Source organism: Sceloporus undulatus, chromosome 1 (genome assembly GCF_019175285.1).
Source record: "Sceloporus undulatus isolate JIND9_A2432 ecotype Alabama chromosome 1, SceUnd_v1.1, whole genome shotgun sequence".
NCBI lineage: Eukaryota > Metazoa > Chordata > Lepidosauria > Squamata > Phrynosomatidae > Sceloporus > Sceloporus undulatus.
The window spans coordinates 273,549,255-273,561,298 of record NC_056522.1 but is presented as its reverse complement, the minus strand read 5'-3'; the positions used below and the strand labels follow the sequence as shown (position 1 = coordinate 273,561,298).

At 39.0% G+C, this 12,044-nt stretch overlaps 1 protein-coding gene across 8 annotated transcripts in view; it reads right to left on the bottom strand.

Moving 5' to 3' along the window:
* PLEKHA7 (pleckstrin homology domain containing A7) overlaps positions 1-12,044 on the bottom strand; it is a 271,523-nt gene that overhangs the window by 8,864 nt on the left and 250,615 nt on the right. For 6 of the 8 annotated variants that reach the window (XM_042445983.1, XM_042445984.1, XM_042445982.1 and 3 more), the window contains 3 exons: positions 9,071-9,223; positions 5,334-5,467; positions 2,876-3,015 (listed from right to left, as the gene is read on the bottom strand). In XM_042445983.1, the coding sequence (XP_042301917.1) occupies positions 2,876-3,015; positions 5,334-5,467; positions 9,071-9,223 (427 nt within the window). The remainder of the gene's footprint in view (positions 1-2,875; positions 3,016-5,333; positions 5,468-9,070; positions 9,224-12,044) is intronic. The other 2 variants (XM_042445987.1, XM_042445989.1) reach the window with 2 other exon arrangements.

Sequence of the window (12,044 nt, the reverse complement as noted above, 5' to 3'; positions counted from 1 at the left end):
TAGCTCCAGTTTTGATATTTTGGGGATTTTATTATCTTGTGATTTAAGACTATTGCTACTTATACACAGTAATTTACTGATGATAGAAAATGAAATAAGTCAATAAAATAATCACCCAGATAGTTTTTGGGTTATACTGGCCCTGCTGTATTAGTAATGCACAGAAGCATTAAAGTATAGAGTTAAGTACTATTTAGCAATAACATCTCCATCTGCTGACTTTGGGTTGTGCTGGACAAATGTACACATTTTCTTTTCCCTATAGAAAAACACCCACATTCAGAAACAACTTGAGAAATCAAAGTTTATAATTTATTTTTAATCTTGGGGTAGATTATAAATTAATCAAGCTTCAGCATTTTATTTTTATATATTTTCCAGCACTGTATCTGAATGTCTCATATATTTTGTTGTTGGTTGCCTCCAAGTCATTTCCAACTTATGGCGTCCCTAAGGCAAACCTATCATATGGTTTTCTTGGCAAGATTTGTTCAGCATATATATGAAACAGAAAACAGATTAGAAGGTGTACTACAAGGTATAAAAGTGAAACACAAATTTGCAGCAAACAGGAATCCACAAATGAACTTTGCTGCTCAAGAAATAAACCAATCAGCATTGCTTGATCTTTTTGGACGCAGCACTGTTTAAGTTTAAGGAAAGTGCCCTTAAATTGCACGAAGGACTGGCTTCAGCACAGGGAATGTCTGCCAACCTTATTGGGAGTAACAACAGCTACTCTGACATATTATTGAATAAATACTTTCCAATTTTTAAGCTTCTATCCATGTTTGTGCAGTATGCTTCCAAGCTATTTCAAACTATTGTTCCTCACACCATATTATTTTCCTTTTATTCCTAAAAGCCAATCAGTACATTAACCCTCGTGAATCCTTCATAGGTGGGGTAACAATCTCATGCTCCTGATTTAGCAGGCATGGAAGTGCTGCAGAGCAATTTCTGTGTGGCATGTGATAATAAAACGTATTAACCTTTTCCCAACCATGACAATGTTCCACACCATGATGGCACTATGATCAACAGTGATTGCCAAATTGCCGGTGAATGCCACTCAGGTCTACAACAGAATAAAATATATCCAAATGGCAGAGCCATTATGGATTTAATGTTGCCCCTGGTATGTTCTAAAGAATCATAAGTTGGAAGAGACAACATGGGTCATGTAGTCCAACGCCTGCCATGCAGGACACACTATCAAAGCACCCCTGAAAGACAGTCACCCAACCTCTGTTTAGAATTCTCCAAAGGAGGAGTATCCGACTTTCTGAAACAGTCTGTTCCATTGTGGAACAGCTCTTATGTCAGGAAGTTTATCCTAATTTCTCGCTATTTGAATCCATTGGTTTGTATTTGAGCCTCCGGAGCAACTGCAAATAAGCTTTCTTCATTTTCAGCATGACACTCCTTCAAATATATTTTTAAAAATGTTTTCTGTGGGTTTTCTGGGCTATCTGGCCATTTTCTTAAAGAATTTATTCCTGACGTTTCACCTGCATCTGTGGCTGGCATTTTTAGAGGGAGGTGGCAGGGAGTGCGGAGTATATATATACTTGTGTGACCCTTGACCCTTGGGAGGATGTGATTTACATGTTAATCTGTGTGTTGGTTTGTTGTTGAATGGCAAGTTCTCAGGGTGGGAAGATATGCAGGAAGTTATGTGTGTCTATTTAATTATCAATCCATTGACTGTGGGGAAACCCCCTGCCCCTGGGTAGTGTTCATTTGCATGAACTGAGTTTTGATTTTGGTATTCTTCATGACTGGTAGCCAAACTTTGTTTACTTTCAGTGTTTCTTCTTTCCTGTTGAAGTTGTCCAGGTATTTGTCAATTTCAATGGCCTCCCTGTGCATTCTGACCTGGTAGTTGCTGGCATGGTCCAGAATTTCAGTGTTTTCAAATAGCATTGTGTACAGGTTGGTTTATGGCATCTTCTGCTACTGCCAATTTTTCTGGATGGCTCAGTCTGCAGTGTCTTTCAAGTTCTTCATTTGTTTTTGGACATTGTGTTTAGTGGTCCCTATGTAGACCTCCCACAGCTGCATGGTACACAGTGAATGCCTCCAACAGGTCTCTCTTGTCCTTTGCTGAGTGCAGCATTTACTGGCTTTTCTTGGTTGGTCTGTAGATCATTTGGAGGTTGTGACACCTCATCAGTTTCCCTGTTCTGTCCGTGCCCCTGCCAACACCCTCTGAAGATGCCAGTCACAGATGTAGGTGAAACATCAGGAATAAATTCTTCCAAAACATGGCCACGTAGCCAAGTAAATCCCCCGGAAAACTATGGACACAGCCGGGAAAGCTTTCGACTTCATGTTTAAAAATGGCTATCGTATCACTTTTCAGTCTTCTTTTCTCCAAGCTAAACATTCCCAGTTCCCTATGCCATTCCTCATAGGACTAGATTTCCGGACCCCTCACCATTTTGGTCACCCTCCTCTGAACACATTCCAGCTTGTCAGTATCCTTTTTGAATTGTAGTGCCCAAAACTGGATACAGTACTTCAGGTGAGGTCCTACCAAAGTAGAGTAGAGTGATACTATTACATTTCTTGATTTGGACATTATAGTCATATTGATGTAACCCAGATACATTGGCCTTTTTAACAGCTGCATTGCACTGCTGACTCATGTTAAGCTTGTGGTATACTAAGATCCCTAGATACTTTTCACATGTACTGTTGTCAAGCCAAGTGTCATCCATCTTGTATTTGTGTAGTATTGCCTAAGTGTAATATTTTACATTTATCTTCCTTGGATGTTAGTATTGCAGTGCAGAAGGAAAACAAAGTCATACAAGCCTAGGCTAAGAGAACATACAGACACATTCATGGTTTATGAATAACTGAGCAATACCTGCCACCTCCTTGCTCCGCTGAGAGGCTTCAGAAGCCAGTGCATATGATATGTTAATGATGCGTTCTTGCTCTTGTAACTGTGAATCTAAATTTGCAGAGTTGTGATTGTCCTGAGCTGGAGGCTGTAGATTGTGCATACTATGGCAAAAATGGGGGGAGGGGAAAGAGCTTAATCTTAAACACAAGATACATGAACACAGACAGACACATGATCCACAGTAGAACAGACTTCTGAATCATGATGCAGTTATGAAGCTGGGGATTCAAAAGCAAATTGTGTATAGCCTCTGGACTATATTTAAACTTTACACTAAGCATTTTTCTCCCAAACTGGTTGTAGTAGTAGGAAGAAGACAAGTTTTTTTTAGCTTGAGCAACATCTGGGCTTTTGCAATGGTGGGCAGACATGAGCCGAAACAGTCCTATTTTATATTTAGTGGTCAGCTTATCAACAATAATTGCCAAATTCCAATGAAGAAGCACAGACTGGCTCTTTTCTGTTTATGGTAGTTAAGACATAAAGACTTTGTGAAGTCTTTGTGAAGTCTTTTGCCAGAATATAAAACTTCACATTAAATAAGCACATATAGAAATTTTCAAAAACCTCCTTGTTGTTGCACTCAACCACATACAATATGGCTTAGATCCTAAGTTGCACTTTCACGAACAAAAGTTTCCTTTGTTCTCATAAAAGGGGCTCTGATTCCATGCTGATGGGAAAATGGGGAAGAGGAGTTTTTTTCACCCAGATCCCTCCTTCCGCATTACCTCCCACTATTCCAGACAGAAAGCCCCCCTCCCCATCACAGCATATTTGGGAAGGGTCACAAGGAATTGATGAACATGCTCTTTCCCACCCCATGCTTCTACCAGCATAGACACCCCATCAGTGCAGTTCTGCTTAGGGAAACCTAAGATCAAGAGCTTTTTAAAACAATAAATTAACAGGCACGATTCCCTTTGAAAGACAGTCATCACTAATGTAAACTGTCTCATCCAGCCTTTCATATTATCTGTACAGGGATCACCTTACAGTGGTAGCACCTGGGCTAGAATGCTGCTATGCATAGCTTCATGTACCTAAATCAAGAGTCCACACCCAGCAAAAGATGGATTGAAGACACAGGCCAAGTTCCCTAGTAGCAGCAGACATAGTGTAAACATCTGCCCAGATGCAAATATGATATATCTCCTTTTCCTTTCCCTTCCGCAGGACTCACTGTCTTCTGTAAAGGTCCCAGGAGATGCCTTTGTTCTGCATCTGGCTATAGGGACATAGCCAGATGTTTCTCTGATGCTCCCTCATTGCCATTAGCCACTAAATTGACATGGTGGCCAATGGTCACAGGAAGAAGGTGTGATTTTGAAGGGCTGAGGGGCTTTCTGCAAGTGAATTTCTTCCTTTGTGACAACCACAAAAAAGACATATAAATTGGACTTGTGCTTCCTTATGCAACTAATGGGATAACAGTGAAGGAGGTAACTCCCTTAATGCTTCCTCTCTTCCCAAAATTAGCTTTAAGATGGCTGATGGAAAATTAGGTTATGAGATAAAAAACTGAAGTTTTTTTTAAAATGACAACAATCCTTCTGCCCCAATTATAACATAGTAAGAGTAAGTAAAAAAACAGAAAAAACACATATTTTTGTTATTGTTTTTATATCAGTTGTATATCATCCAATATGCAATGTCCTCTGGTTGGTTAAAAGTTCAAAACAAACAGGATAAAACCAGTTACATTTCATTCTTCAATATGTTCTCTTAGAACAAGCAGTTGCCAACATGGAGTGGCAATAGAAGAGGTAACTAGTGTATAATAACCAGCTGTAAAGTGCACAGAGAGCACTTTAACAGATTATATTTGTAAATATAACTTGAATCAAACCACATCTAATTGAGTTTGATACAGTATATGCTTTATTCAAGTTTAATGGGTTGATCTTATGAGTAGCTGGACTGAAATGGCGGTCCATAATATCCAAAGCATCTTTCTTCTGATGCTGCTGGACCCAATGCCAACCTTTGCCACTAGTTCTCTGACAGTGACTTCTGTGGCTCATTCTGTTTTATGGAAAAAATCCGTATGTTGGACTGGTATGTTACTTTAGCATATGGGCAAATGGGGTATGAGGGGTACATTTTTCAGCTATGGGAAAGTGAAACTAAAGAGCTGATTATTGATACATATTGGTTTAGATGGAGCAGTATTTGCTGGCCCTTGTATCACAGAAGCTAGAGCTAACTTCTACTTCAAGCTGTAAATAAAACTGTAAGAGGAACAAACATGAAAAATAAATAAAGGAAGTGAAACATATGAGTGATCCATATTCCTGTGCTACAGTAAGAAAAGAACATATAATTAATCATGCCTTTACTTATATTACACTACTGCTCTATTTCTATTTCAAATATTGAAAATAAACAGGAGTAAAATGTAGATATTTAGAAATCTAACCTGGATTTGGTAAGGAGATTCTTTATTTTTTCTGCCTTACGGTGCCTTGCTGCTAACTCTTCTGGGGTGAGAGGTTCTTCAGGCTCCAGCTCAACATAACGTTCTGGAATTGCAACCTTTTCAGGTTTTGACAGCTTGGGGGGGAAATATTATAAATGGTTAATGTAGTATGTAGGAAATGTTATGATCAACTGAAATAAAACCTTTTTCTAATCTACAAAGAGAAGGGCAAGGGCAAAGCAAACATTAAAAAATTTCCCCTCTGCTCTTGCAAGCCTCTTATGACAGTTGTGAAAATATGGGTGAAAATATCTAATGCTTTTTTTAAAAAAAATAATCCTAATATGGTATTAGTGTTATAAATACCTAGACAGTCTAGAACTATGTTATGAACACTTAATTTGCTACAAACAAAATTTGCTACAAAAAGTCTTAATATTCAGTGGCTGAATTTATTAAAAATACTACCTAATATTAATTATTCAATGGCTATTGTTGCTGCATGTCTTCAAGTAATTTCCAATTTATAACAACCTTAAGGCAAACCTATTGCAGGTTTTCTTAGAAAACTTTATTCAGAATAGGTTTGCCTTTGCCTTTCTCTGATGATGAGAGTGTGTGTTTCATGACTGAGGATCCAAACCCTGGTCTCCAGAGGCATAGTCCAATACTCACTCTACTATACCACACTGGCTCTTCAATGGCTATTACTATATACAATATATATTACACAATACAATGAATTAAAATGAAAATTCATTACACCTAAAACAGTTTCCTAAAAGAAGGATTTCTTTGTAGATATAGAGGTTAGTCCAGTGATTCCTTTATTCCTACTTTTTATCCACAAACATAGACATTCCCTAAGGGCTGCATTAACAATGCTACTGAGATGTTTGACTGCAATTTCAAAGCACCATAATATCCTTGTGCTATTAGATAAGATTAAACAATGGTTTTAATAAACTAGGTGTGTTTGAAAAGATTATAAATTGTGAAAAAGGTAATATAAAATGAAAACAACTCCTCACTCCTCACAAGATTTGAGTGCAGTGTCAATATCATTATAAAAAGTCCACCTAGGTTTCTTAATTAAATGTCTTGTAATTTATAGATTTTTCAGGATTTAATTGCTTTTTAAAAACAACAACAATCCTGTCCTTACATTCAGCAGATCCCCGCATTCCTTCATCTTACAAACTAATTATAACATGCTTCCTTTGGACCACCAGATGGTGCTGCAGCTTTTCAGATTTACTCTTAGAAAAGCAAGTGTCAATATCCCTTTACTCTTCTATATATCTCACCCGCAGAACAAAACATTCTCTATTTTGGAAAACATTTTGAAGCCATTTTGTACTACATTTTAAAATAGTAATAGCAATAATAGTAACAATAATTCTTCACCTCTCCCCAAGGCTTGAGATGGGGTGCAACATTCATAAAACACATAAAACTATGTCAGTACATTGTTAAAACACATAAACCTAAGACAAATTAAATCATCCAACATAAAAGTAAAAACATACCAATTTAAAATTGGTAGTTTAAAATTGACTTGAAGAGACAGGTCTTAATACTGCTTTAAATTCAAACAGCATGTTTAGCTGTCAAATTTTTCCTGGCATGTCATTTCACAGTGTAGGGCAGTTGATGAAAATATCCTCTGGGTCACAGTTGCCAGTCTATTTCTGGCCAGTTTAAGTAAATGTCCCCCAGAGGACCTGAGCTTACAGAGTAGATTATATGGGAGAAGGGAATCCAACAGATAACATGGACCCAATCCATGTAGGGTTTTACAGGTAATAACCAACACTTTGCACTTTGCACTTTGCCTGGAAGCTAACTGGCAACCAGTGGAGTGATTTTAATATTGGTGTAATATGCTCACTCTTTGATGTACCAGCGATCCATTTGGCTGTCGTGTTTTGAATTAACTGAAGTCTCCAAACTTTGCAAGAAGGTAGCCCAATGTAGAGTGCACTGCAAAGTCCACCCTTGAGATTACTAGCACATGAACTATCCATGTTTGTGCAGTATGCTTCCAAGCTATTTCAAACTATTGTTCCTCACACCATTAAGGTCTTCAAATTCTAGGAAGATCTTCAAATTCTAGGAAGGGGTGCAGTTGGTGTATCAGCTGAATAGATCAACATTAAAAATGTTGCCGTTGGTAAGAGCTATACTTTACTGTATATTTTGGCCTTGAAACAATTTTGTTCTAACAACTTTGCAGTGTTAATCCAATCAGCATATGGCAGCTTCTTCCAGCCTGTGGCCCTCTAGATGTGTATGATACAGGTTGTAGCATTCCCAGCCAGAAGAACCATCAGGCATGGAGACTAGGAGTACTGAGAGCAGTAGTATGACACATCTGGGAGTGCTAAGCTGGGAAAGACTGGTATATAAGACCCACACTATCTTCATTTCTCTAAAAACATTTCCACATTTTAGGCTTCAATATTCAAGTTATCGCTACAGAAACTAATTTTCTTCTTCAGTATGATTGAAATAGTTTCTTTAAATTAAAGGAGGCCAACAAAAAGAAAAAAAAAACCCAGAGGCTTCAATAACTATAATTCAGAACCAGAGTGGGAACTCTGTGAGAATGGAGGAGCCTGCAGGAATAATGTGGTACTTCAAGTCCTGTTTGCATGTCCCCCCTGTACCACCCACCCCAAAACAAAATCCACCTTTTACCATGCCAAATAATTGCCATGTTGTCCAAAATAAACCACATTTTGCACCCCCATCACTCTCAAGAAAATCCTGCTTTCCTGCCAAAAATACCCGCCATCCACCCTCCTTGGAAGACAGAGAGGAAAAAATGACATTGCCTCCAACAGTCAAAGGAGTCAACAGAGCACACCCGGCTTGTTCACCATTTGTTCATCTGACTCTCATGTAAAATGTCACTCTGACCACTAGACGCTGCGTTCTGTTGTACAGAGGAACTGGATACTTCCAGCCAGGCTGCAAGGGAGGAATGGGATTACAAGGGAAATCACATGTGCTCAAGACAGGAAGTAGACAGTTCTCCTGTACAACCAAACTGGTAGTGCTTTATGAGGCTGGTAGGCCAGCCAGCAGGCCAGGGAGATGGGTACATGAGCTCTGTTATGTTCCTTTCTTTAGCTTCTAAGTGATAGCAGAGTTACTTTTCTCTCTTGTCCTCCAAAGGAGGGAAGGCACAATCAATTTTGGCAGGAAGATGGGTGTGGTCTATCAAGGGTCAGAGAGAAGTGAAATGGACCCTTTAGACCAGGGGTAGGCAACCTTTTTGAGCCGGGGGCCGGGTTGCTGTCCCTCAGACAACTGGGGGGGCCGAAGCCAAAAAATAAATAATCAAATAATTTTTTTAAAAAATAAATAAATAAATAAACCGGACAAATGTAGGACAACATTTTCAAATGGTGGACGCTTTTTTTAAAAAAGTGGAGGACACGCAAAAAAAAAATTGCTGATTTTTTAAAAAATGTTAATATAAATGCATGTTTCTGAGGCGTCTATAGACAATTGCCCCCTTGCCCCTGTGCGCAAGAGGCCAAAGGCCCCGGCGGCAATCAGCGGCAGGACTGGGCTGGGGCCGGTCCCAAGGCCTTGCCGGGCCGCATCCGTCCCGCGGGTTGCCTACCCCTGCTTTAGACCCTCTGACTGTGTCCACCTCTAATTTCTAAAAAAGGCCATAAAGGGTTTTTGACATATGACAGAAAATGAGAACTGGCAACTAGCCTTACCTCTCTGCTAATATCCAAATTGTAATCATCATGTTCTAGGTCTGCTTCTGTCACTGATACAGGCTCTACTTTTACCCAGTTATTTTCCTCTTTTTGTTCTGTGCGCACTGCTCTTTCCAGTAGCTGCAAGTCAAATTCTTGTTCCCGCTTCCACTAGTAATAGATAGGAAACAATTATAAGTTTGACTATTCCAACTAATAAATAGTGTAGAAATGTTCACTCCCATTACCTCCAGTTCTGGACTGATGAAAGGGGAAACTAGGACTTACCATTACATTTGCTTCTAGATGTTCACTTGATGGCTGTCCTTGATGGGGTACTCATCCTCTCCAACCAGCAGAGGGCAATCTAACCTCAGCAAAAAGGCTGTCAGTAGCCAGGTTAGACTGGACTTAGCTCTCAGAAGCCACAGATATTTCAAATCTTTTGGTTATTGTTAATGCACCTTGCACCCAAAGTGAAAAAAAGAGTTTTGCAAGGGCAACTACATTACCTATAGAAACCAAAGTATGAATAAACTCTATCGCTAGAGATAGTTCAGAGGGAGTCAATATATTTAAACCTTCTATTTTATTAGAATTGAGAAATCACAAAATGGTCAAATCTAGATTCAGAAATATATTTTGAATTTTTTAAAAAAGTAATTTTGGAGCTGTTCCACTTGAGTACAAAATAAACGAAAAACTATGGCAAAATGTTGCATTTAAGGAAAGAAGCAAATGTATATTGTGCCTTCTAAGAACATGCAAGAACAACTTTGTACCAACTCAGAGATTACTCAAAATGAGGTTTAAAATGTAAATATAAAGGCAATCTCTGTTCTTTATATCAATGAGTAGAAATTTGGGGGAAGGGAAAAAGTTGAAGCACTGTAAAAAGTTGAAGCATGGAGCCCTGGTGGCACAGTGGTTGAATGCTTGTACTGCAGCCACTAGGTTGTGAGTTCGATCCCAGGGGCTCCAAGGTCCACTCAGTGTTGCATCCTTCTGTGGGTTGCTAAAATGAGTATGCAGATTGTTGGGGGCAATTAGCTTACACATTGTAAACAGTTTAGGGAGTGCTTAGTTCACTGTTAAGCAGTATAGAAATGTACTTGCTATTGCTATTGTAGCCTTCACTTATCAAAAAGATGACTCACCTAATTCCTGAATTGTTATTGTTGTGTGCCTTCAAGTCATTTCTGACTTATGATGATCCTAAGATGGACCTATCATGGGTTTTTCTTGGCAGGATTTGTTCAGAGACGGTTTACTTTGGTTTTTTCTAAGGCTCAGAAAGTGTGACTTGTTCAATGTGGGTGTCCATGGTTGAGTGGGGATATGAAACCTGGTCTCCAGAGTCACAGTCCAGTGTTTAAACCACTACAACACACTGAACCTCTAGTTCCTGAATATCATGGGTCAATGGAACAAAAGGTATCATGAAATATCCTTCATTATTCATTTTAAATTAAAGACTTTATAAGCATTAATAATTGTAGCAGATAACTGATACAGCTTCTTCTAAGGATGGATTTAGTTCCTTATAAGGCTGACTTTTGGGCGGTACCTTATTTACCATGAAGACAAGTCTACACTTTTATACAAGTGTTACTTGAAGCCATCTTTGCACATGTACAGAACAACTTAATTACATTGAAGAGATTGCTGAGACATTCTTTAAGCATGTTGAAGAAATAAGCAAGAAGATGATGCATATTAGCTCTGTCCTCTAAATCTCTGTTCTGTGGCAGAAGACAGTTTGAAGCAGAAAACCTCTAATTTTGCTGATTTGGGGATAAAGAGTCCCCACTGATAGAAGAAGCTCCCTTCTTCATACATATCAACCTACACTTTTAAAAGATGACGGTAATAAGGGTGGAAAGGGTGGTGCTAGTGTACTCTTCTTCTTCACAGAACCATTCACCACATATAAAGAATACCAGATTAAACTTTGAAAATAAACAAGGATTAGAAGAAAAGGAAAAAGAGAGATAGGCACACAGTAATGACATTAAAGAAAACTACTATAAGATCCAGTTTAGCTGGTATCTGATTCTAACATAGGCCCGTTACAAACGGGCCTTTGCGGTGCCCCCGTCATGTGCTAGGAGTTGGCCGAGGACCTAGCGTCCATACCGGCCTCACCTCTAGCACGTGACGGGGGCGTAATAATGGCGGCGCCCTATGCACACAGGCGCCGCCATTTTGACGTATCGGACTCATAGCGTCCGTACATCGCGCCCCAGATGTGATGCTGTGAGTGCGCAAGTAGCGCCTTGTGGCGTCCCATCTGGGGCACAAGAAGAAGCGCCATTTTGGCGCTTCACTGCGTCCGGGAACCGCGCGGTTTGGCTGCTGCGGTTCCCGGATGCAGCAACCGGTGGTGGCGGCAGAGCACCGCTTTTCGGCGGTCTGTAACCTGGCAAAGTTAGCTAAAATGTACAAAAACGCAAGAACAAAGTTAGAGATGCTCAGAGGGGAAAAGGCACCATATTCCACATGTGGTGGGAGTGTAAAAAAGCAAAAACATCCTGGGCAAAAATCCACTAAGAGTTTATGAAAATATTAAATAATAATAATAAATAGGAGCCAAAACTGTTTCTATTAGAAATAGTAGGAGAGGAATTAGAAAGAAAACATGACAAACTGCTATTTTACATAATAACAGCAGCTAGAATAATATTTTTCAAAAAATTGAAAGAAAAAGAAATAACAGATTTGTCAGACTGGATACTTAAATTATATGACTTGATCAAAATAGGTAAACTTGTTTGTTTGGTGTGAAATGAATCATTAGATAAATTTCAACAGGATTTGCTGAAACTACAAATATATTTGGGACAACTACAGGGAGAACAGAGCATATGTGGGACAGAGGATTAAGAATCTCTACATAAACTGAACATGACTGATATAACTGATATCACTCCAAATTTAAATGGCTCTTATTATTCGTTCTTTTATTGTTTGAACAATAAAAAATAAATAAAAT